The sequence below is a fragment of the Hippoglossus stenolepis genome, chromosome 12, assembly GCF_022539355.2.
Source record: "Hippoglossus stenolepis isolate QCI-W04-F060 chromosome 12, HSTE1.2, whole genome shotgun sequence".
Lineage (NCBI taxonomy): Eukaryota > Metazoa > Chordata > Actinopteri > Pleuronectiformes > Pleuronectidae > Hippoglossus > Hippoglossus stenolepis.
In genome coordinates this window covers 9,630,913-9,655,793 of record NC_061494.1, presented here as the reverse complement: position 1 = coordinate 9,655,793, position 24,881 = coordinate 9,630,913, and the positions used below count along the sequence as shown (strand labels likewise).

The window sequence follows — 24,881 nt, the reverse complement described above, 5'->3', positions numbered from 1 at the left end:
CAAATACAATATATACTGTACAGTACATTCAGAGTGTGAGAGTAAAACCAACCAGTGTAAAACCAAAGTTACAAGTCGATACAAGTTGTTGTGCATTTTCAGAGGATATGTAGAGGAATACTTGGATATTAACTGAGTTATGAATTAAGAAGCCTGATGTCCTGGTGTAGCCTGGATTTTTAACACTCATCATGTGCTGTGTTTGGATAAATACACCAACTGTCCTGAGCTGCTCTGAAACGAGGTTACCACATATGGACGAACCATGAAAGTTTAAGCTCTATGTATAGATGCGTTTAATAAACACATCGTAAATAAAACTGAAATAACTGCCGCTTCCTAAGTAGCAGATATCACAAGAGGTGTCAATTTAAACTGCTGTTGTCCTCAATACACATGTGCAGGTTAGAAAGCAAAGCTCGCTGAAATAGAAACTATGTTGTTGACAGGTCAATATTAAATTCTATCACTATATTGCTCATGTGATATGGTTACTAAGGTGAAATCCAATGCTCATCTATGTCAATCCTCTTGATAACGACTGTGAACTGAAACAGTTGTGAGCCACCTATCTGCAGTAAATCAGCGCAGAGGTTAAAGGTCACCTTGCCACCGCATCTATCAAAGACTGACAGCCAAGAGATCAAACCAGCTACATATGTAAATCTCCTGTATTACTTTGTAATGTGGCCACGGGTTAGTGTGGCTCCACTGACTATATCAAGAAGTTTATGTTCAAGAGGCGTACGCATGTTTGACAGTGACAGTTTTAGAGAATTAAATATATACACGTTGCTTTAAACTGAGCGTGCATTCTGATTTAATCAGAGGGAAAGTGACGGTTCCACTGTCGTCTTTATCTCAGAATGTTTGGGGCTTATTGAATTGACAACAGCTGAATAAATAATATGGCCTGCCACCTGCAAAAGTAAATATTAGCATTCATTTCTCTAAATCCTTATCCTGGAGTAAGTGCCTGTGCCATCTGAACCACACAGACCAACATAGAAAAAAACATAGGCTTGGCAGAGCGTTGTAACATAGAGATATGTAATTACTATGGTAAAGTACTCAAATCTTATTTTCTAAATCAACTTTTTATGTTTTAGGGATGGGTTTGACATGAAAGCAACATTTTTAGCCAAATATGAACTAGTTTTGGCTATTTCTGGGTTTTTTCGCTGTGCTCTTCATGCTAGTTCGAGGTGGGTGTAGATCTGGTGGAAAAAAAGATTCAATAGAATCTCAATCTATGACAGTTTGTGGGTTGTTAAATCACTGTCAATTATCAAGCCACACCCAAACAGACTGGATACGTTTTGTTTTTTATATTAAACTCTAGATACTCCGTGTATATAACTGTATAACTGAGTAGAACACGAGTTTCACTCAGAATGAAAAGCTCATAAATGATTGTTGCCCTATGGAGCTTTACTTTAATGTTTGTGTTAATTCCCAACGCTCTCAAAATGAAAAATCTGCGATAAATGACAAGGCAAGCAGAAGGCAATTAGAGAAAGTTAGCAACAAGTGGGCAGAAACAGCTCCCCAATGGACTGTTAGACTGAAAGGGAAATTAGAGCCTCATAGCTAATGTGAAGTTTAAATGTGTACCAGCTGGAAAAGAAAATGTAATCAAGTAATATCATTCAACTTTACATTTGCATTAACATGAACAAAAATAACATTAACATAACATTATTTGGTCAATTACTTTTGGTCCCCCAAAAAAGTGATTTAAATTAATTGTGGATGTAAACATCCTCAAATTAAAGTTGAAAGGTGGCACTTTGAAATCAATCAGTGTTTCATTAGAAATCCCCTATAGGCCAGTGTGTAGTGTACAAGTGCCTATGAACTATTGTAATCCAGGAAGATAGAGCAACAGTACATGTCCCACTATGTTAAATATCTGCTAATTTAATTAAAACTGCTGAGAACAGGAACCAAATCACAGTTGCTGCATCAAGGCATACGTGGTACTTACTTAAAGTCAATGGTTGATGTCTGTCAGCTGTTTGGTAAAAACAACAGTACATGTATAATTAATTATTTGTAATGCAGTATGAGTCCAGTAATAATGTATTCTATTGATATGGGCATTACATTATAGCCATATTGAATCATAATGTATTTGCTGACTGCATATAGACATCCCCCAGGCTCAGTGTTGCAATGTCATTACTTTGATACTCTGAGTCTTGCTCAACTGTTACTTCATTACAACCATTTAATCTTCCATGTCTCAATTCTAAGCGTTGTGTGAACTTAATCCCTCACATTAACCTGGGGAAAACATCATTATTATTATTATTATACATTATTTTATGGGCTGTTACTTTATGCCTGTTACTTAAATTCCATCCCGATTAAATAGTTGGTTTCCTTTGCTTTTGAAGTGGAAGTCGACAAATGTGGCAATGAGAATGGTGCTTGAAGTCGCTTGAGGGTGTGTCCCTGTTTGTATTTGGGCTGCGGCCACTGAGCCATCTCTCAGGTGATTTGCCTAAGGTTGCTGTTGTTTGCCTCACCTGTCCATTGGTGGCCCCTCCCTGACTGTGATCCCTGTCTTTCCATAACCTGTGGCAGCTATCAAGGAAGCTGGGACAAAGACACGTCTGTTTTGTGTCCGGCTCTTCTCACAAGAGAAAAATCCAGGCCCAGGGAGTGTAGATACTGTCCAAGGTGAGGATGACATCCACGGCAGACCGACTGGCCCACCAGAAGGAGAGGGAGCAAGGCATTGGCACCAACCAGCGGGCGGTGAAGTTCTCCCAGCAGGACTATGAGAGTTTGCGGCAGCAGTGTCTGAAGAGTGGACGTCTCTTCGAGGACAACCTGTTTCCAGCTGAGAGGAAATCCTTGGGCTACAATGACCTGGGACCATACTCATCAAAGACCAGGGATCTGGTCTGGAAGAGGCCAAAGGTATGTAGCTGGTGGAGAGACACAGCAATCAGAACTAAAATATAACGACTTAATCCACTTTGCTGAGTTTACTCACATGGTCCATGTGTTTGGAGGAAATAAAAGGGATTTGGATATCAACATTTAGGAAAACACTGGACAATCCATTTGTGCCAAATTTCTGAATATGTGGACCAAAATAAACAGAATTAATTACATTATTCTTAAAACTAATATGAAAAGTTCATTGTCAGTGTTTGCTGCTCTTTATAGGAGCTGTGTTCCAACCCCAAGTTCATTGACGATGGAGCCACGAGGACGGACATTTGCCAGGGAGCTCTGGGTAAGTGAGGGAAAAGAAAATGGATGCTCGACTGTAATGGCTTTTAGAAGAAGACCATAAATATCTGTGGAATAAACACTCCACCCATCCGTCTTTTGAGGTTGCCGTAGGAAGTTTGTTGGAACATGCCTACTTACTGCACTGTTGCATTGTGGTAAACACCACATGTTGCCCAATCTCCGAGTGTGAATCTGCTCTGTTACAGGTGACTGCTGGCTCCTGGCTGCTATAGCCTCTCTGACTCTGGACCACCGCATCCTGGCTCGTGTGGTGCCTCCTGGACAGAGTTTCACAGAGGATTACGCCGGGATATTTCACTTCCAGGTCTGACAAAGGCTTTTTTTCATCTGACCCCTAACACTGAATTTCATAACCTCTGAGTTTCCAGTCTTTTTTCTTTCTTAGACTGTCTTCTTTCCTGCCATGTTAGACCATAGAATCATGGGTTTTTTAATGAAAACTCGTATCGTTATACATGTCCGCAAGGCAATCAATACCTCACCAATGTTAAAAGCAACTGGCTTTTCACTCTAGCGCCACCACCAGTTGAAACTTAAATACATGGTGAATAAAAAAACATTGTGACAATATGAAAACAATGAGACAGTGTACATATTTGACACTTGTGTTTGATATGTAATCACCTGACACGCAGACAGAACATCCAATCACAGGCTCACACAACTGCCTGTAGGACAGGCGAATGAACTTGGCGGGTTAAGAACTAATTAATTGAACAATATAAATATTTTCGGCACAGTTCTGGCAGTTTGGTGAGTGGGTGGACGTGGTGGTCGACGACCGTTTGCCCACCAGAGATGGAAAGCTGCTGTTTGTCCACTCAGCGGAGGGCTCTGAGTTTTGGAGCGCTCTACTGGAGAAGGCCTATGCGAAGTATGTATTACCCCTCTTTTATCTCCAATCGAAACATTATGGCATCTGTGAATGTGTAATGTATTCCTGTCTCTCTGTGTCTGACAGGGTGACCGGTTGCTATGAGGCTCTTTCAGGTGGAAACACTATTGAAGGTTTTGAGGATTTCACCGGAGGAATTGCAGAGATTTACTCCTTAAACAAGGCTCCAGCAAATCTCTTCCAGATCATACGGAGGGCACTGAAGCTGGGTTCCCTGCTCGGCTGCTCTATTGATGTAAATCTTATTTTACTACTGATTTGCATGACTATCTGCAAACAACAGCACTAATGCCATCAATGTTTGCTGTTGGTGCTTTCAGATAAGCAGTGCCTATGAGACGGAGGCAGTCACATCTCTGAAACTTGTGAAAGGACATGCATACTCACTCACCGGAGCAGAAAAGGTACTATTTCACTTTTTTCCATTTAATTTAACAGCATGCATATTTTCCCTATATATTAAACTCTTGCTCTTTCCGCAGGTTTATTACCAAGGCAAAGTGGTTCAGCTGGTCCGCATCAGGAACCCGTGGGGTCAGGTGGAGTGGACGGGGCCTTGGAGTGATGGGTAAATAACTGTATGAAGAAACCATCGGCTACCATTGAATAATTCAAGGCATTTTTTAAAAGCATGATGTTTTCTAATTGCTATTATTAGATCCATTGAATGGAAATACATCAGCGAAGATGAGAAAACAAACTTCAACCACGTGGCGGAAGATGGAGAGTTCTGGTAAATCTGCTGACTTTATCCTTTCAATTACATCACAAAAAAAAAATTTTGGGATGTTTTGTTGATGGTAGAATATGGATTAATAATCATAATCTTCTGTATCTCCAGCAGCAACTGTATAGGTTCAGAATCAGGCTCAGAAGTGAAGTCAAACTGAGATAAATAACACTTTTTTATATATATTATTATATAATATATATTTTCCTCTTGCCAGGATGTCCTACTCTGACTTCATCAGGCACTTCTCCAGGATGGAGATCTGTAACTTGACCCCGGACACGCTCATGAGCGACACAGTGGGCCACTGGAACCACTACCAGTTTGAAGGGATGTGGCGGACCGGCTCCACAGCTGGCGGCTGCCGCAATAATGCAGGTGAGGGAAAAGAAAATAATTTGTACAGTTATGTCTGAGCAAGACGTTCTGAGTTTACACTACCTCACTTTCTGAATGTGTTCCAGCCACGTTCTCGTCCAACCCTCAGTTTGTGGTGCGTCTGGAGGACGTGGATGACGATCCTCTGGATGGCGAGGATGGATGCACGTTTCTGGTGGGGCTGATGCAGAAGAATGGACGACAACAGAAGAGGCTTAACCGCGACATTGAGACCATTGGCTTTGCCATTTATAAGGTGTCTGACAATAATATGATATTTCATATGAAATCAGTTTGTTGTATTTGACTATTTTATGACTGATGTGCAATAAATATGCGTCTTTCTTTTTTACAGGTCCCAGATGAGGTCTGTATGTGTTCTGGTACATGTCAGTAATGATCTTCAACTTAAAATCGACATTTAAAATTACATCACAAGTATCAAGTTGATTGTTTGATTGTCTTGTGGATGTCTGGGCTCTCGCACAACTTTCCATTAATAAGACTCCTCTGCTGTCAACCTTCAGTACAAAGGTCGCAGCAATGTCCATCTGGGTCCAGAGGTTCTGCTGCGACAGAGAGCTGTGGCTATGAGCAGCAGCTTCATCAACATGCGAGAAGTGTGTGGCCGCTTCAAACTCCCTCCAGGGGAATACGCCATCGTCCCCTCAACCTTCGCACCCCACAAGAACGGCACTTTCGTTCTCAGGGTGTTCTCAGAGAAACAGGCTGCGACCAGGTATCTGTGTTACAGCAACAGGCAGACTACATGATGTTTAGGGTCATGTGCAGTACAGCTCAGAGCTTTGGCTCATACAGCCATCTAGTGGACAAAGTCAGTCGCTAGATCCTTCAGTCACAAATAACTATTTGTTATTTCATTGCAAACCAACAGAGAGTGCTCACACTCTGCATTTCTGTTTTCAGTCCACTGGAGGAGGACATTGATGCTAAGATAGAGGAGGTAAGAAAATCCACCAAGTCATTTTCTTTCCTTCACAGTACTGAGTTTGAAAAAAGTCTCACAGTACATTTTAAATACACATTTGTCAATATAATATATATTAAATTTAACATGCTGAGATCATGACTCACACTTGCTGGTATCTTTCTCTCACAGGAGGAGATATCTGAGAGTGATGTGGATCCTCATTTCAAGCAAATCTTCGAGAAGCTTGCAGGCGATGTAGGTAGAAGGAAGTGACAAAAATGCTAAAACCGCCATAATCCTGGTTTACAAATTAAAATTCATGCAATGTTTGCTCCAAACAGGACATGGAGATATCTGTCTTTGAATTGATTGCACTTCTGAACAACGTTGTCTCTCACCGTAAGTGCTTCTGAAAAAGGTGATTAATTTAAGCACAAACACTTTTATGTTCATTGACTTTAGACTTTGTTTTGTCACTCTCTTGCAGGGTCTGATATCAAGACAGATGGATTCAGCCTGGACACAGGTCGACTTATTATCAGTCTGTTGGATGTATCCTCTTTAAAACATTAAACAGACACTGATTTTTTAATGTTGTGAAATAGCACCTTAAATCTACAAATGTCCTTCCACTGTGACACTGCAGGATCTCACTGCACTAAAGCTTTGGAGTTAAGGTCCGTAAATGACATTAGTTCTGATCTTATCCAGAGGGGGGCAGAGTTAAACGATGTGAAACCAGATCATGATAATGTCAATATTCCACATTTAGAAAAATAAATGGATAGATATCTTAAAGGCATTTACTCTGCCAATCATTTATAGTCCTAGATAACAACTCTAACAGGGCAATCATGTAGAATTGTATTTTCTCCAATAAACTTAAGTTCACTTTTAGTCCAATTTATTGTGTAACCCCAACTTTTACTGAATGATTTAATGTATTGTAAAATATAAGGAATACCCTCTTTAGGATTCATTAATGTAATTATCATCTGCACCAACTTATCCTTGAAGTGAGGATGACTTAATATCCCTATTCACAAATGTTAGATACGTAAGTGACTAATACATGATTAGTCACAGGCTTTGCATGGTGGATACCTTAACATTCACCAGAAAGATGAAAGTGCCAAGCTGGGACTGGTGGAGTTCCACGTACTTTGGAACAAAATACAGAATTATTTGGTAAGTTGCGATTAAATTGGTATGAAATGAATTATGATCATGGTAGGAACACCTGTCTGCATCTGCTAACACAAATCCTGGCTGCCTGGGTCACACAGGAGATCTTTAAGAATCACGACTCAGACAACTCTGGCACCATGAGCTCCCATGAGATGAGAGGCGCCGCCACTAAAGCAGGTAAAAAGACATGATCATGAGAGGAACCTCAAACACTAATGTCCAAGAAATGGCATTGACGTGTAGACAGTGTAAAGGACCATGCAGCTTCTGCTAATGCTTCGATGCAAAGCTGTCATCCTCTGCTGCATGGCTCCAGGATATATCAGCGATGTAGTAGTACTGCATTCAGACTCTGCTGGTCTTTGAATTGAGAATGCCACTAAAGCTGAAATACCTGTGGACCAAGTTACAGCATTGTCAAGCCCATGACTTGTTTTGTAAAATATCATTTAACTGCACAGGAAAATAAAGCATCCTTAGTTGTTGGCATAGCAGGTGGTGTGTTTGTATGTATAATTACTGCTACCAGAAATTGTCAGACCGGATAAGCCAGTTTGATTCCCTCCCTGCACATAGGTGTCTGTCATGTATGCTTTACACAGGAACAAGAAGAGTACAGGCAAGACTGTGTAACATAACTCTTCCATTGTTAATAGCTGACACCTCTCTAAAGATGAAAAACACTTCCCCAGGATCAGAAATTATCCTCATGTATGAAACCAACCCTGCAATCTTACAGGAAGTTGATGATCGTTATGTTTCTTCCACAGGTTTCCATATCAACAGTGCCGTGCTGCAGGCCATAGTCAATCGGTACACCGATGCTCAGTACGCCATAGACTTTGATAGTTTTGTGGCGTGTCTCATTAAACTGGAAATGCTCTTCAGTAAGTGTCAGCAAATACAACTTCAATACCTCTTAATCTTACATTGATGTGTATCAGAGAGCTGAGGCCTGCTTACATTACCCGTATGTGTGTTTTCCTCTCAACCAGAAATGTTCAAGTCTCTGGAAAGAGATGACTCAGGGAAGATCGAGCTGGACATGCAACAGGTGAGGAAAAAAGAGTGTCTGTTTTTTTAGGCACTCCCACTTTAGACACTGTGTTGTTGCATAACTTCTTGTTTTTGTTCTTTGCAGTGGCTGTGCCTGGCTATGAACTAGCTGTGGAAACAACACAAACAGGGATTCCTTTGTGATATTAGCCAGTTAACCCAATGAGAAAAGCATTTAACATACACTTTATCACACATTTAAATGCTATATTACACATTTCAATTGTATTTGCTGTAGCCTACATATAAATGGAGAAATCCTATACGAGACATGTTTTATCACGCATGTTTCTTTTTTTCTACTTTTATTAAAAATGGTGTTTTGCTCTTGGAAAACCTATGTCAAATGATAGAAAATAAAAAAAGTAAGAAACCTCTTGACTGTTCCTATTTATTTAATCTTGCACAGATCACACAGATTAAATGATTCCAATATTGTCTGCCCCTCTGTTTTTCATTGTTTTTCCTTGTAAGAAATTATTCCTGCAATAACAAGAGCTGTGGTGTTTTCTATGATACACTCACATATTTATGAAATTACATTTTATGAATAAGTGTAACTTCATTTAATCAAATTACTTTCAAGTCGTCTGATTTACGTTATTTTTCACATCAACTCAACATGATAGCAAACTCGTATTAAATGTGACCCTTTACATTGAACGTATACGATAAATTACATGAACATTTTATATTTAATTGTAATAGATAAAGTTTTAATTTTAGGCAAAACATTTCTGTGAGTGTACAGAAATGATACAGAAATATATTAGAGATTCAATCCCTCTGCTACAAAGACTGTGGTCCACATCTGGGCCAATCACGAGCCAACAATCCAGTCCAGACACACAGAGGGAAACAGGTGAACCATAAAAGGCAGCCTGATCAGGGTGTGGAGACAAGTTGAACTGCAAATGCAACAGAGAGAGACCCTGACTGATAATCAGCATAGCGTAACATACTGGCTAGGGACAACAGATGAAAATTGGGTGTTTTGTCTTTCAAATAATGAGGAGATTGCCTGTGAGGAGACTCACAGGCAGACAGGCAGACAGGACGTGTCACAAGCCGCTGAATATGTCGGGCATCGCGAGCAAACTTGCGCACAACCGAGAGCGATCACACTGGATCGGGACCAACTCTCACGCGGGGAAGTACCTGGACCAGGACTACGAGGCTCTGAGGGAGGGCTGCCTGGAGACAGGGCGGCTGTTCGAGGATGACTGCTTCGAGGCTCTGCCCTCATCCCTGGGCGACGACAAGCTGGGGCCAAACTTCAACAGGGTGCAGGGCATCACCTGGAAGAGACCCACGGTGGGTGGAGGAGCAGCAGCAGACACGATGTGCTTTAACAAGAAAAGTGCAGTTATTTAAAACTCTGCAAACACACTCTCTGGGCACTAGTTTTCATGGAAGCCATGCAACTACATATACATTATTTGTATCACTCATGTGTTGACTCTAAATATTGGTTTAGGGGCTATATGCACTATTTTCCTCATATTTTCCTACACCCTTGTTTTTACAGTCAGTCTTTGCTGCAGTCTTTGTTCAGTGATAAAAGCCAGTTCCTGTTTATCAACAGCCAAGTGCTTTTGTCTAAAAGCTTCAACCTGCAGTTTGTTCATAATATTAATATGGGTGTGATCATACACTGTGCAGAATAGAGAGAGGGTGTAATTCAATGTATTTGCACCATTTTCCTGCAGTGCGTCAACATCCAAAGCGTGTTGTATTTTAAGAATAAAGAAATGCATGATTATAATGAATCATGATGTAAGATCTTAAAATAATATTAGATAGATAGATAGATAGATAGATAGATAGATAGATAGATAGATAGATAGATAGATAGATAGATAGATAGATAGATAGATAGATCAAGTAGGTTCAAACACACATACAGGGTAAGACAAACGTAAAAGGCTGTGGTATATGGAAACAGTGTAAATAGTCAACAAATTGGCACTTTTTATACGCCACAAATACTAGTAAGAAATAATTAGGAATAAGAAAAAAGTGCTTCATTCATTTCCACCTCTTTTCTTTCAGGAGTTGAGCTCCAATCCAAAATGCATAGTTGAAAATGCCACCGGACTGACATTTGCCAAGGAGGGCTTGGTGAGAAATGCATTTTGATATTTACAGTATTTATTTTACATATATTTCCATCCTCAACAACTCCAAAGTATTTCAATGACTTTGCATGCACATCAGTTGTCAGATATGATGAGGTCATGTTGATGTTTCCTTCCGTCCGTCACTGTCATCATGCTTATCCTGGATCCTTTTGCTTGTATTTTTTCTAACTTTACATTGAAAAATCCCATGTAAACGTCAGGACTCTCAGTAAATTCCTGTGCATTGACATCAACATAGTCACTGTGCACAAATTGCCTCTTGCAACAACTCTCTCGTCTTCACTGTTTGCTGCTGCTGAGCAATGCGGAGAATGTGAGCGAGCAGTAATTGTGCACAGCTGAGGTGTGTGTGTGTGTGTGTGTGTGTGTGTGTGTGTGTGTGTGTGTGTGTGTGTGTGTGTGTGTGTGTGTGTGTGTGTGTGTGAGAGAGCAAACAAACTGCATACAGATGTGTCATACTGATGTAGGGATTATAAAAGTTTGCAACATAACATTTTTTTGTGGGTTTTTTTCCACACAAGAGTTCCCTTTGCTTTTACAACTTTGTCAACTTGTGTTCAGATAACAGCTGGCTCGTCGCAGCCATCGCTTCCTTGACCCTCAACAAACAGGTTTTGACTCGGGTTGAACCCCACGACCAGAGCTTTGACGAGAACTACGCAGGCATCTTTCACTTCAAGGTTCAGTACATGGACACATGCCACAGCTGCATTCCTTTTAAGTGCTGCAGACAGGTTTGATTTTACGTGTTGTGTTCTCTTCTCTTCTCTTGTGGTTCAGTTCTGGCAGTTTGGGGAGTGGGTGGAGGTGGTGGTCGGTGAAGCGTTTGCCCACCAAAGATGGAAAGCTGCTGTTTGTTCACTCAGAGGAGGGATCAGAGTTTTGGAGCGCACTGCTAGAGAAGGCCTATGCCAAGTATGAATGAAAAATCCTAATAACCATTGGAGGGATTGCCATGAAGTTGGAACTGACACTCATGTTCAGGATTATTTATAACAACTCTTGTAATCCTTTAGCTTTTCACTCTGTGTCCTCATTAGTTTAAACTTTTAATTGAGTCCAATACTTTGATTTAGGACCAGATGCCTGCAAAACTATTTACAATCCAACTATGGTTAACCATAGATTGTATATAAAAGTGGACGCTTCTCCATCTCCTCCCATTATCCAAAAATAAAGCCAAAATATCCTTGATACAAAGGCTGCCATCTTGCACCGATGACATTGTTTGGAGACAGTCTGGACAGTAGAGATCTTGAGATGCAGCCACTGTAACGAAGTGCCACTGATACAAGTGCTTCACCAATCGCGAGTCTGATTTGTAACCTATACTTCTGCCTGCCACCAGGGGGCATTCAAGGCGCTTTGGCTTAACTGCAAGGGAGCAGTGATGTTGTTCATTTAATATACAGTATGTGGTGAACATGGACCCATTATTCCTATTAAACACCAGCATGTTAGCATCCCTAACATCAGCACTGAACCTCACAGCCCAGTGGATGTAGACACATGAGCACTTTGACTAACTATCCACTGTAGAATATGAAGATATATTTATCTGAAAAAACATTTATCATGTCAAGAATGTGTTTCAGCTCCATTTTAGACTGAGCTGTGGAACTGTGATAATATTATTAATACAAATTTAATTCATTTTTTAGTGGGCCTATTGCAGTTAATTGGCACTATGCCCCTGGCCTTGTTGAATCACACCTGTAAGAGGACCCAGCCTTATTGACTCATCCTTTGTTTTTATGAGGGTGTTAAGTGTGTACTCTTCTGTCATGCGTGTAACCCAGAGAAATGTGTATACACCCAGTGGCAGGTAACTCCTGTTGTTTCACAGACTTATTTGTGTGTTCGAGGTGTGGGTGGAGTAGTTGTGTGGCGTTCACTTCACGGGGCTGCTTATTTGTGCAAAACACTATTCAACTTACTTACACTCAAATTCTAGTTCTGGCAACTGGAGATGCGTGAGTGAAGATGAAGAGGCTGACCAACCCTTCTGAGAACGGGGAGTTCTGGTAAATCTCACTGAAAACACTTCAACAGTCTCCAAACAGCAAACATATATATTGTCCGGACAACAAATAAAAATCTCTAATGACACAAAAGGAGGAAAAAGTAGAGGATGTTCTTACGTTTGATTCGTTTTTATCTTTCTAGCTGCCTGAGGAGGTACGTAAGCAAAGATGAAGACACTTGCTGTTGCTTGGAGCCGTCATTTTTCATGAAGAATGAGCATTCAAAGCAACTGTCTCAATAGTGTTCAATTCAAAATATAAAAACAAGGAGGTCCAATGGATGATGTGTATGCAGTGCCCTCATGTGACCAAACTGCACATGTCTTTTTCCAGTACTCTGGCAAAAGGGAGGTTCACCTGAAGGGGGACTTCTTCCAGGACAACCGCTCAGCAGCGCGCTCCGAGACCTTCGTCAACCTGCGAGAAGTGTGTGGCCGCTGCTGTCTTCCCCCTGGAGAGTACCTCATCATCCCCTCCACCTTCCAGCCCGACGAAAATGGAGACTTCTATATGCGGGTGTTCTGTGAGAAAGGGGCAGATTTCCAGTACGCTCCTTTCATTAAAAAAAAGGAAGCTATTTCGTGATAACGAAGAGTATGTAATTTATAATCACAGCGTTCAAAATGACACTATGATGTGACTTTTGGCTTTCAGGGAGATTGATGATCCTGCCTGGACTGCCATGTCGAGGAGGTAAATCATATCCCTTGATGTATGCTGTATATGATGTATAGTGATATGAATATTTTACAGAGGAGAAATCATTTTTATTTTGTCATCAATAGATTGATACTGATGAAGATGACATCAGTGACGGTTTCAGGAAACTGTTCGGACAGTTTGCCGGACACGTAAGCAGGCTCAATATTTTAAAGTGTCATCGTAAAGGTTTTCAGTCAGTGTTCCTGTGATTTACAGTCTTTGTCATGTGATTCTTAGGATGTGGAGATTTGTGTGTTCGAGCTGCAGAGAATCCTCAACAGAGCGGTGATGAACAGTAAGAGACTTTATTTCTTTCTTATGGTTCAGCTATTTCCATCAGGAGAGAATTCAAGGTGATGTTATATAAATTAGTCTATTTGGCGCTTTGGCGATGTCATCAAGGTTGAAAGGGGTTGTGGCTGAACAGTATAGGAACCCACAGGGGTCTAGCTGGGCTCGACGCGGGATCTGGATATGAAGACGATGGAGACTCGAGGAGGAGGTTCGCAGCAAATCACTGAAATGGCACCTGATGGCGACAGACAGGAGAAGAGATTTATAGTTTGACAGCAACAACATGATTTCCTAAATGAGATCATGGCAAAATCTGATTGGATTACCACGAACACCCGTTGAACAGTCAGCTGATTAGAAGAGGTGGGGAGAGTGAGAGAGAACTGGACATACAGAAAGTTTTCCCTTCATTAATATGCACCTCACACTGTAAAGCAATGCATGCCTGTGTTTTATTCATTCTAACCCTCAGGGGACGACATCAAAACCAGTGGATTCAGTCTGACAACTTGCCGCAACATGGTCAACCTGCTGGATGTATCCTGCCTTCATGTTCTAAGTTACTGTGTGTCAGAAGAAATACACTAAATCTTTAACATCTTAGCATCAAGTTTATTCCATTTTTTAGAGTCTACCTTTTGGGAAATGCACATTCTGACAGTCAGTGCAGTGTGGGTTGATATGGTACTAGATTCAAAATATTAATTTTCATAAAATCCTTACTTTATGTATTTTGATTATATATTTAAACTTCCATGTAACTTTATCACACAAGTTCAATGTAAAGGGTCACATTTAGTGAAGTAATACTTGTATGTTTAATATATATATTTAATGTTTCATGTATATATTTATGTATAAGTGAACTTTATTGAATCAAAGCACTCAAGTTATTCGATTTATTCACACTTACTCAGCATTGTAGAAAACGTGAAAAATGTGATCTCTTTTCCTGGTTCGTGTCAGTACATGTGCTGCAGCAGTTTGGACAAGCTGCAAAGCTGCAAAGCAGAGGTCTTCAACAGGGGGTGCGCGACCCCTAGGGGGTCCGCGGAGGTACTACAATTTTTTTAATTAAAAACATTTTTTTTCAACCAATTTGGCCTTTGGTCCTTGGCCTGAAAAACGTTGAAGACGCCTGCTCTAAAGACTTACTGGTGCAGCCTGATAATAAGGAGGAAGGCTTAGTTCAAGTCTGGAGATAAAGAAAGATCTGGAGTAATTTTTTTGCATCTTTTTGTGCCCGACGTGCCCAATGTTTTTGTCCTTGTACATTTTTTTATTTGTTTTAATTGTAAATCAAAGGACAAATCTGGAACAAAGATTTCTGATGGTTTCACTGGAGGCAAGGGTGATAGCTATATCTTAGATAATGTATCTCTGAGGCGTTAAGTATTAGGAGTTCAATTTATAATAAGAGATAAGCTGTTGGTCATCCAGGTTTAAAACATGCTTGAAGTTTAGCTGATTACTTTCCTCTGGTTTCATAGATAACATAACTGGGTGTTTCCTGAAAATGTTTCAAAAAATAAAGGTTTGATTGACCCGCCTACAAATTCATGTGTTAGAGGACCAGAGCCTGCCACACATGACTCTGTGTGGGGGTTTGGGTTGTCACAATTATCCTTAACATAGTCCTCAAAGAAAGATGGATGCAACAAGCTGGGATTGGTAGAATTTAAGATCCTGTGGTCAAAGATTGAGAAGTTCCTGGTGTGTTCCTTATCTGTTTGTGTGGACATTAACATACAATGTGTAACATACATACATGAGTAGACTGGTGCTGTATAATATTAATGCTGGGTTCTCTATTAGGATCTTTACAAAGAGAAAGACATAGACCGAAGTGGCTGTATGAGTTCCTCTGAGATGCGGATGGCCGTTGAGGAGGCTGGTGAGAAATCTGTGACACAGATTACATTTTTTAAAAATTATTTCTCAACACTGTACATCCATGCATGACATATTCTGGTGGGTGAATTTCTTTACTTTTGTGTTTTTCTCCAATTTGGGCAGGTTTCTCTCTAAACAACCCTATGCATCAGATTATTGTGGCCCGTTACAGTGAACCAGACCTCTCCATCGACTTTGACAATTTTGTGTGCTGCCTGATTCGCTTGGAGTTGCTCTTAAGTGAGTTTTTGTCCTCGTCACCGTCTTGTCAATCCCTCTGCCCCACCCAAACGTCATGTCAATTAAGTTCTGATGTTGAATTTTCTTTGACACCAGAGACCTTCAAGATACTGGAAAGGGATGGGACAGGTCATATAGAGCTGGGTTTTTCTCAGGTAAGAGCCCGTTTGTGATCATGAAACATGAACATAAAACAGGGGATTTATAAACTGCAGAGCGAAGTGTGTTTATGTGTGTCGTCCACAGTGGCTGTATCTGGCGATGGTGTAGAGGACTGTTTACAGGGGAAGGATCCAGTTTTGTGTTGAAGTATCATCATATCTGGGTATTTGCTGCAGGTTTTCTGGTGAATGTCTTTTTTGCGGTGAATGGATATTAAATTTCAGTGAAAACTATTCCCGATTGTCTGATTATCCATTAACAAAATAATGCCACAGTCAAATAATAATGTTTAATTGGTATTCAAGAAAACAATATAGATTTACACAGTTTGTATGTGCTGTTCTTTCAAGAAGTAACCTCAATCACTTTGTTGGACATTTTGCGAAACACAATAATTGGTTTTCTTGCAGATTGATACTGATCTCAAACCAGTATGGTAAATATGAAGCAACAGCCAGCAGCCGATTAACTTTGCTTAGCTTAGATTGAACGCATAGGAAACAGTTTTGGTTTCCAAACAGCTGCTAATATCCTCCTACTAGCACCTCTCAAGCTCACCAAGCAACACTCTATATCTCATTTGTCAAATGTCAGTTTTACACTTATCTTTTGCATAGATCATACTACTGAGATAACAATGGGATTCAGCCTCAGAGGTAATGGTGGGAAGATTATTTTTACATTTACATAAGAGCCCAGTCAGCTGTTTCCCCCTGATCCCTGTCTCTATGTTAATGTCAGGTAAAAGAAGAGCCAACTTTGAAAACATATCTGACCACACCCAACAATAGTCATACAACAGACATGAAACTTGAACCGAGGTGAGAACAACAATGTTTTTTCTCCATGCAAATGTTTGAGGAGGTCTGGATGAAGTCAGGGCTTACAACTAAACATGGTCTTAAGAACAATCTTATTTTAACTTATGAGTCACAACACTTTTCTAAAGCCTTATATAAAAAACTAATGACTCAGCATGTAGCAGGTATTCTTCATACACACCCTGACACTGTCATTGTATGCACATTGTTCTTCTATATGTCGCACTATATGCAAGAGGAATGCTTGTAGATATTTCACAAAACACATGTTGACAATATGAATGTTTGGTATACAAGCCATCCTTTAACCTGTGGGGAACTATTCTTGAAAACCTTTCAAATAATTCAAGGACATAGGAGCCATTTCAAGGAAGAACATTTTCATCTGTAGAGGTTCTTTATTAAAATTCCGTTTGTGTTGGTTTTGGTTTAATTGATGCTGTTTCTCTCATAAACAGAGGAAACAGTAGTTCAAATTAACACTTTCCTGAAAAAGTTTCAACTGTTATAGAATCCGTAAGACTTTCCACATGTTGTCTTATGCATTTAAGAATTCTGACTCACACACATCTTCTTCTGCTGCTTATTATGATGATGATGATGATGATTGTTATTGTTGTTGATGTTATTATTATTACTACCTCGGCCAAGGAGGTCTGTTCATTTGCAGGATTTTTTTTTTTTTACTTTCTTTAACATTGTGAGATAGGGCACATTTTTCTTTGATTTCTCAAGTAATTATGTGTAGATCTTGAAATATTTAGGGGGTTGGTATAGAAGAGTGTGTGCAATTTGGTGTGGATGTAGCTGAGAAATGTAATGTCTTAGCACAAGAGCGGCCTAGGTGGAGGTATGTGCTCTATTGAGAACAATTCTAGTTATTATTACACTTCCGTATAATATATTTGGTAGTTCAGACATGAACCAGCAGATGTCAGAGTGCCTATAGAGTAGAGGTGTGCGGCTTTGACGTCACTGACTGGGTTGTGGCCGGACTTGCTGTGTGCTTGCAGCAGCATGCAGTTTTTCACTCACACAGCGCTATGCAGCAGCCATTTCCTGCCCTGTGTGCTTCAAGATTGTGTTTCTTTTATAACTCTGAAAACTTTGTGCTGGCTGCCATTAGCTCTGGTAGGGCAGGCCTTACCACAGTTATGATAATAAACAACCCTCGAGCTACAAAATGAGAGTTTTCAGTGGATAACTCTATTGTACTTTTGCTGAAGGGACTGTCAACAGTTTGATATATATGATAATGTCTCTTTTTTTTCTTCACAAATAACTGGTTTCGACGCTCGCAGTGCAAGTGTCAGCCAGTGTAAGTTTTGACATGCTGACATTTAGACACCCTGCTTTTTGGAACAGGATGTGGGACGGGCCTCTGACTCTGTAAACCACAAATCCTCACAGGAAGCCAAGCTACTGTGATGTTGAAGCACAGTATCTGTATTCAAAAACAGTCACTGTAGAGGTGGAGTTTATTATGTTCTAAATTCTACAACAAGGGGAACTAAATTATGTGTATCATCCAAAAAGTAGGTGAAGATTATTCTTCTCTCGTTTTACAATACCCCGGGACAGACGTTCACACAGGAAGTTACTGTTTTTGTCGCTGGCAGTTGCTGTAATTCAGATATTTTGCCACAACACAGAGATGAGGGGCTCTACTTCCTCACTTGTTTTACATCTCTACAAGCCTATCCATGTGCCACTCACAAGATATTTATATTATCTTATGCAATAAAAATAGTAGTTGTTTCTTTTTGTATTATTAACATTTTAAGTAACTAACGAATGGAGAAACATACTTTCAACCATCGGAAAAACATGATGTAAGATCAGAGGAGGTTCCTGTGAACTAAGCCCCGGATTTTATTTTACACTTCTGGACTTTACAGATTGTATCACCATAAAGACAGATATATAAGGTTAATTCAGTTTAAATGCGTTCGTTCTTTTTCCTTCCTGTTTCCTTCTTTGACCTGATGGGGTTCTGACTGCGGGTGAACCCTTGTCTTTTGTACTGGTTTGTACAGTCTTTGATTTGGTGCAGTTTTACTATAGCCAGACCAACTGAATGTCGTATATGCTTTAACATCTGACTACTGACTAATCTGATGGATAGGCACATCTCTCTTCCCACAGGTAGGGCAAGTAAATCCTTTTGGCACATCTGCACACTCATCTTACCCTTTACCATATAAGGCCACTGAGCTGCGTCCCACAGGCAGATAAGTTAAAAATGTGGACAGGTTTGCTCTCCATATAAGGGTGTCATGTACCGCACCCACCCATGACTGGCTCAAGCTCACCTAGGCTTTCAAAACCTCAAAAGGAAGGCGTCTACAATACTGAACTCAAGCAGATGGAAACGCTGACCAAAAAAAATAGAAGCTTGCCCTGTATAGCGGCGCATATATTTTCACTGTGATTTAACACGCCGACGGTGACTGCAATGAGAATAAATGCACAGAGTTTGCTGAGGTTGCAAGCAGCTGAAACTGTCACACCTGGGAAGAGGCTGGGCCAACTTTTGGAGGTGTGCTCATTTACCACAGCCCTCCCCCCCCCCCCATGAGTCAACCTGCTCTCTCTACTTATGACCCTTCTGCGTTGAGGCTGCTGCTGCCATTTTTGTCTGCTGCCTGCTCCTTCACACATCTGAAGCAAAATGGTGAGTAACTTCCTCAAAGCATTTCACTGGACTGACTTTCATTGTGTCAGTGAATAACTTTTTCTCTTTGATGTGTGTGCACCACTGGACATGCAATGTAGAGGTGACACTCTGAAATGCCATATCTTCATTTTAATGAAATCTGAAAATGAAAAGATTAACTCAGACATTATGTCTGAGTATAAGATTTACATTTGATGTTATTTGAGGTGGAAAAAAGCTTTGCAAGTGAACACAGAGTTTGGTGTTTGACTTGTTCAAGGTGTGGTTTTGCCTCCAAAATGGAGGGAGCTTTGTTTGTGCTTGAAACTTGTTCTGAGAGAGTCCTCCGGGGGTGTCTTTCTTGTACCAACTTGTTCCACAATGACTGGAATGTGACCGAGGCCTTGAAGATTCACAGGGAAGCTAAGCTCATGGCACATTACTGAAAGAAAGCTGACACGATAAAGCTGACACAATATTTATAAAGTGTCTAAATGGCATGAACACTATTCGACAAAGTCTAGTTTTAAAGAACTTCCTGTTTCTTCATTTTTCACTTCTGCTTTCGGTCTCGAAAACCAAAGCACAACTGCACATCTGCTCGAATATGAGCCAATCCTCCCCAAGTGTTTAAACTGTGATAAGTTTTCCATCTTGGAGCTTTAATCATACACCTAACGGAGAAATGAGAAGTGCTTGTGTGTAGAACTTACTTAATCCCATATTCAAAATGTTGAGGAAATAGAACTTTTTTGAACGATATGAATGAGATTGAACCATTTGCACTTTTTAGACATTGTTTTATATAACAATTATAGCTGCATTTGTCTTATGATCTGCCTTCAAGCTTTAGTATGTCAATCATTATACATTTGGCTTGATTTTACACAAATCAAGCCATGACAACAGTGTTGATTGTCTTTTTAAATTGTTTGTACCAATGCTGACTTGAAACGTTTTGTGTTTTTCTCAACAGGCGTCTGGAGTCAAGTGTTCTGAGGAAGTGATGGTCCTCTACAATGAGATGAGACTGGTGAAAAATGATTCAAATCACCAGGAACGCATCAGATTGGTAGTGTTTGAGGTAAAGGGCAGCTTCATCGAACCGACCACAGTTTTGAGGCAAAAAGATCTGAATGACGAGGAGAATGTCTACAAGGTTTTCCTGGCGCAGATGCCCAAGGGGAAATGCCGCTACCTCCTGTATGACTGCCACTATACAACACAGGACTCGCCCAAAGAAGAACTTGTACTTGTGATGTGGTAAGTCCTTGCACTGCAATGGAAGTATAAGAAACTATTGTTAAATTATTGTCTCCAACTGCACCCTAAACCTGTAGCAGACTACAGAGTCAACAAGCAATATACTGTGGCATGGCGAGTGTCGAGTAAGTGAATAAGAGATGACCTAATTTCTTTCATTTTATAAGCAAGATTGTTTTTTTTATTTCACAGTTTCACAATAACTGGTTTAGTGAGATTCTTGGTCCGTCTCGGATGCGCTGCTCTCTTTTCGACGGCCTTTAGGTTGCCTTGTTTAGGTGTGGGTGATGATGCAGGAAATGCTTTCTCCTGATACCTCCCCCATGTAGTTTGTATTTGTGTAGGTGTGGCTGCGCAGTAGAACAGTGCACCACCACTCCAGTCTGCTGAATCCTCCTGAAGGTCTTCTGCAGTCAAACACAGGCTCTGATTTTCCTCTAGCAGTTTACTCAGAAACCTTTCTTGTTCTTCCCATCCTCGACTTGGCCTCCACTGTTCCTATTACCTGTTATTTCTTTAACGGTTATAATTTCTTTGCTAGTGTAATGGAAAATGATACCATTATACCACACTATATATTATCTCTGCTTATGCATACTATTTCTGCTTGTGTCACTGCCAAGATGACATCAGAGCCACAAATCTGAGACTGTGCTCGTCTCCCCCAACTAGGACCTCGAAGAGGCCTTCAGCCTATGTCTTATCTCATGGTATTTTACAAATTTTATACTAAGGTGACACTTTCCTGTTTATGTATGTGAATAATTATGTCAATGGTGATTTCTCTTCCTATCAGGACTCCTGAGACATCAACATGCAAAGAAAAAATGATCTACGCCAGCTCAAAGCAATACATTAAGCATGCCATTGGAGGTACGTGTTGTTCCACTTCTTTCAATACCTTTTTTATTTTTTTTAAAAACTGATTCTGGTAGAAGCTTAGAGCGCACGTTGCATTGGGGCTTTGTGTGTAACACCCTGTTCGTGTCCTCCACAGGTGCCAAGCACACGATGGAGTTCAATGACGAATCAGACTACGAGATCAATGCCTTTGCAAAAGAACTTGGGAAAGACATTTCGAAGATTGAGGGCCACGCTTTTGCAAGCAAAAACTAATAAAGCATAAAAGGGGATTTGAGATGAGGACACCAGGGCTTCTAAATTAACCTCTGTTTTAAGGATTGGGTCGTCACAGTTTAAAGGGAAGGGTTGGGCATTGAATTAGATTCCTGTTACACAAACGTCTGAGGTCTGTGCTCTACTACACGTTCTAGTCACACCAGCTTGTTGACATAATTTAATTAATGATTGGACATATTCATGCATTGATACTATTGTCTGTCACTTGACTCTTGGTAACAATTACAAGTGATGGCTGTTATGTACAAACCGTACATACATGATGTTAGAACCATGCCTATTCCATCTGCTTGCTTTTGGGATTGGTTAATAACTTCTCTGCATACAGCTATATCTTACACACCCTGTTAGGTGTCCAGGTCAAAATAGCCGGGCTAAAACTCTGATATCTGTTTTTCTAGACTGTTACACTTTAATGAATACATAATAGTACGACTTTTACAAAGAAAAATTATTTCAATGAAAATGCAGTAGTCGTTGCACTGAGTATTGTCAAATAAATTTGATGCAATCAATTAAGTCTGTGTGTGTGTTGTTCTTTACCTGATGATTTCATGATTGACAATGTTGCTGGTATTCTGCCCTTTGATCAGCCCTCCTGAGATTGTTTTTGCAAGTCTCCCATTTACATTACAACCCGCTGTAATTACAATTGGTGCCTCGTTATTGGGTGAAAATGGAGCCTATAATTAGCAGATGGCTGCAGGGGGGAGGGTCTTGGCACAAGGATTCTGCCTCCATTCACAAAACCTTAGGCCTTTTGGTGTTATACTTTCAGGTTCTATTTAGAGGGTTACCCAAATGACGCCAGCTTGTAGGTTCTAAATTATAACTAGGTTTAAATCGTGTGTGTGTGTGTGTGTGCGTGTGCGTGTGTGCGCTAGATAGTCCTGTGGGAAGACCGCGGTTTGAGGAAGTCTAGTAAAGAAAGCGAGCAAAGTATGCTGACCTGGTAGCTAAGTGCTGGAGGAACGGATGGAAAGCTTGCTGTGAGCCGGTGGAAGTGGGATGTCTGCTTTGCAGGCCAGGCTCAGCTACATCTGGTCCTGAGGTACTTCAGTATCTGTGGGCTGGACGAGAGTCATTAGAACATTTTCAGAAGCTGCATAGAGGTCTTCCTGTTTCTTTATTTGAAAGGAACAGTGCTCATTATTTGAAAGACAAAACACCCAATTTTCATCTGTTGTCCCTAGCCAGTATGTTACGCTATGCTGATTATGCTGACTCAACTTCAAACCAAACCAATCCAGCCCTTTCCCTGTATTCAAACTTAGTGGATCCAGTTTCATATTTATTAAAGACGTGAGTGGCGTCAATTTCATTTTACACAACAGGAAATGAAGATAATTCCCTGTGTTTTCAGACAATTTAGTTTTTTATTGTTTAATTTCACATCCTCAAATAGTTGACTGTTGAAGATATTACCTTCAGAGTGTCATCTGCCTGGAAGCCATTTGCAAATCTGCATGGACACAGCACCTCCTCCCTTCAGCTTCAAGCCTGTGCCTTCACACCACCTGTTACCTCTGCTTACAGTTGCTCAACATGCTTAGTTTGGAAGTGACCACAATGAAATGCGGTTCAGGTGAAACAGGTTTTAAAACCTTTTTCCTTTGCCTTCGTAAACTAACTGTGTTAAAGCTAGGGTTGCTAATCGTGGAAAAGGTAGCTAGAGCAGGCATCCCACCATCTCCCGTCAGCCCTCTCGTCGAAGCTACACCCCCAAAACACATAAAGACGACTTTTCTGTGACTCGTTTCTTAACTCCTGGCTATTGTCTCTGCCTCAGCCAGGTATGTTTCCGCCTGAGGGCTGCGTCACTTATCTGCGTCACTGATCTGCGTCTCACAGGCCCAGCTCTAGACTACTCAGACTGGGGAGGGGGAGCAATTAGAAATTCGGGATGGGCACCTTTTCCCACAGTAGACTTAGTGTGAGCATTTTTCCGAGTTTTAAAGAACTTGTCACAATAGAAAATTACACCAAGCTGTGGTATAATAATAATTCTTTCAATTAAAAATGATTATAACTATGAGAACATAGCCAAGAAGAACATAGCCTATATAGAGTTCACAAACAGTTCAACATGAAATATGAAAATGTGTTAAAATTGTTCAAAGTAAGAATTGAGTGTAGTGCTGCTCACACCAGATAGGCTTACTTCTCTATTAAATTCTTAACCTATTCTTCATGTGTAAACAATTTTGGGTGCACTTGTATGTATAGTGGTAATGTTTAAGAATTTACATAGTAGTGCATTAACTTGATACTGAGTGAGCGTTGATAAACATTGGGAAAAAGTCAAATGCTAAATATTGTAGATAGCTGTGCTTGCTAGCTATTTATCTAGTAAAATATAACAACTACCAGCAGTGACTAAGCAACATCTTTTTAACACAACACTACAATAATTTTAAAACAAAAACAAGCTTTAATAAGATGAAGAATTCTAATAAGAATATTAATATGCTTCCCCTGTCACATATGATTAGTCTACAAATGCTTTGCATGCAGAATGAACACTGGGGAATAGCTTCTTTTGTACTTATAGTGTCCAACTGGGGCTGGGTATCGCCACTGATTTCCCAATTTGATTCGACTCTGATGAACAAGGTCTGGATTCAATTCGATTTCCGATTTTATTTGATTCAATATCGATTCAGTTAAGGATATTTCATTGTACAATAACAATTTTGCTTGAAAATGAAACAAATTCTCAAAGAACTAAATCTGTAAACTGCAAGGAAACCTATGTTATTATTGTGATAAATGATAGTATCATTTTTGGAACCACTTCATGCCACTGAAATAATAATATAGCATGACAATAACACAAAGAGCAATGGACTTTAAATTCTTAAGAACATACAGTCTGACATTTGAATTACAATTTAAAAAAAATAAAAAATAAAGGCTGCAGCCTGCCACGCACCGACTAGTGACACCAAACATTTTTATGCCTGTGCGGAAGCACACATGCAGGGGACAGGTTTAGTTAATTTAAAACAAGTTCAACAGCCCAGTTTGCTTTAGCAAATGGACAAACTGTGAAGACATGGAGATTTGGTTTGGTTGTCCTTTGAGTAGTGTTTTGGTT

General features: G+C 40.2%; 3 protein-coding genes and 1 pseudogene across 3 annotated transcripts; all 4 read left to right on the top strand.

Annotated features, from left to right (window-relative positions):
• The first annotated feature begins 2,545 nt into the window (after positions 1-2,545).
• Positions 2,546-8,825, top strand: LOC118119434 (calpain-2 catalytic subunit). Its single transcript, XM_035173428.1, has 21 exons — positions 2,546-2,928; positions 3,181-3,250; positions 3,456-3,574; positions 4,011-4,144; positions 4,232-4,400; positions 4,486-4,569; positions 4,648-4,733; positions 4,824-4,898; positions 5,113-5,273; positions 5,360-5,529; positions 5,629-5,640; positions 5,801-6,012; positions 6,201-6,237; positions 6,394-6,459; positions 6,546-6,603; positions 6,692-6,756; positions 7,324-7,392; positions 7,491-7,569; positions 8,163-8,279; positions 8,388-8,446; positions 8,534-8,825. The coding sequence occupies exons 1-21, from the start codon at positions 2,692-2,694 to the stop codon at positions 8,555-8,557; spliced, it is 2,103 nt and encodes a 700-aa protein (XP_035029319.1). The 5' UTR covers positions 2,546-2,691; the 3' UTR covers positions 8,558-8,825.
• Positions 8,826-9,351: 526 nt separating this feature from the next.
• LOC124851131 lies at positions 9,352-15,385 on the top strand (annotated as a pseudogene).
• LOC118119144 (calpain-1 catalytic subunit-like) lies at positions 15,326-16,098 on the top strand. The gene is made up of 3 exons (XM_047342464.1): positions 15,326-15,503; positions 15,626-15,742; positions 15,839-16,098. Exons 1-3 carry the CDS (start codon positions 15,464-15,466, stop codon positions 15,913-15,915), a joined length of 234 nt encoding a protein of 77 aa, XP_047198420.1. The 5' UTR covers positions 15,326-15,463; the 3' UTR covers positions 15,916-16,098.
• Positions 16,099-19,250: 3,152 nt separating this feature from the next.
• On the top strand, positions 19,251-22,303 carry cfl1l (cofilin 1 (non-muscle), like). The gene is made up of 4 exons (XM_035173324.2): positions 19,251-19,399; positions 20,358-20,644; positions 21,441-21,517; positions 21,642-22,303. Exons 1-4 carry the CDS (start codon positions 19,397-19,399, stop codon positions 21,758-21,760), a joined length of 486 nt encoding a protein of 161 aa, XP_035029215.1. The 5' UTR covers positions 19,251-19,396; the 3' UTR covers positions 21,761-22,303.
• Positions 22,304-24,881: the final 2,578 nt, after the last annotated feature.

Excerpts from the sequence above, each read along its gene's own strand:
- LOC118119434 (XM_035173428.1), top strand. The coding sequence starts at position 2,692 with ATGACATCCACGGCAGACCGACTGGCCCACCAGAAGGAGAGGGAGCAA. Across the intron at positions 4,401-4,485 it reads TGCTCGGCTGCTCTATTGAT|ATAAGCAGTGCCTATGAGAC; the intron begins GTAAATCTTATT and ends TGGTGCTTTCAG. Across the intron at positions 6,460-6,545 it reads TCGAGAAGCTTGCAGGCGAT|GACATGGAGATATCTGTCTT; the intron begins GTAGGTAGAAGG and ends TGCTCCAAACAG.
- LOC118119144 (XM_047342464.1), top strand. The coding sequence starts at position 15,464 with ATGAGTTCCTCTGAGATGCGGATGGCCGTTGAGGAGGCTG. Across the intron at positions 15,504-15,625 it reads GATGGCCGTTGAGGAGGCTG|GTTTCTCTCTAAACAACCCT; the intron begins GTGAGAAATCTG and ends CAATTTGGGCAG. Across the intron at positions 15,743-15,838 it reads TCGCTTGGAGTTGCTCTTAA|AGACCTTCAAGATACTGGAA; the intron begins GTGAGTTTTTGT and ends CTTTGACACCAG.
- cfl1l (XM_035173324.2), top strand. Across the intron at positions 20,645-21,440 it reads GAACTTGTACTTGTGATGTG|GACTCCTGAGACATCAACAT; the intron begins GTAAGTCCTTGC and ends TCTTCCTATCAG. Across the intron at positions 21,518-21,641 it reads CATTAAGCATGCCATTGGAG|GTGCCAAGCACACGATGGAG; the intron begins GTACGTGTTGTT and ends TGTCCTCCACAG.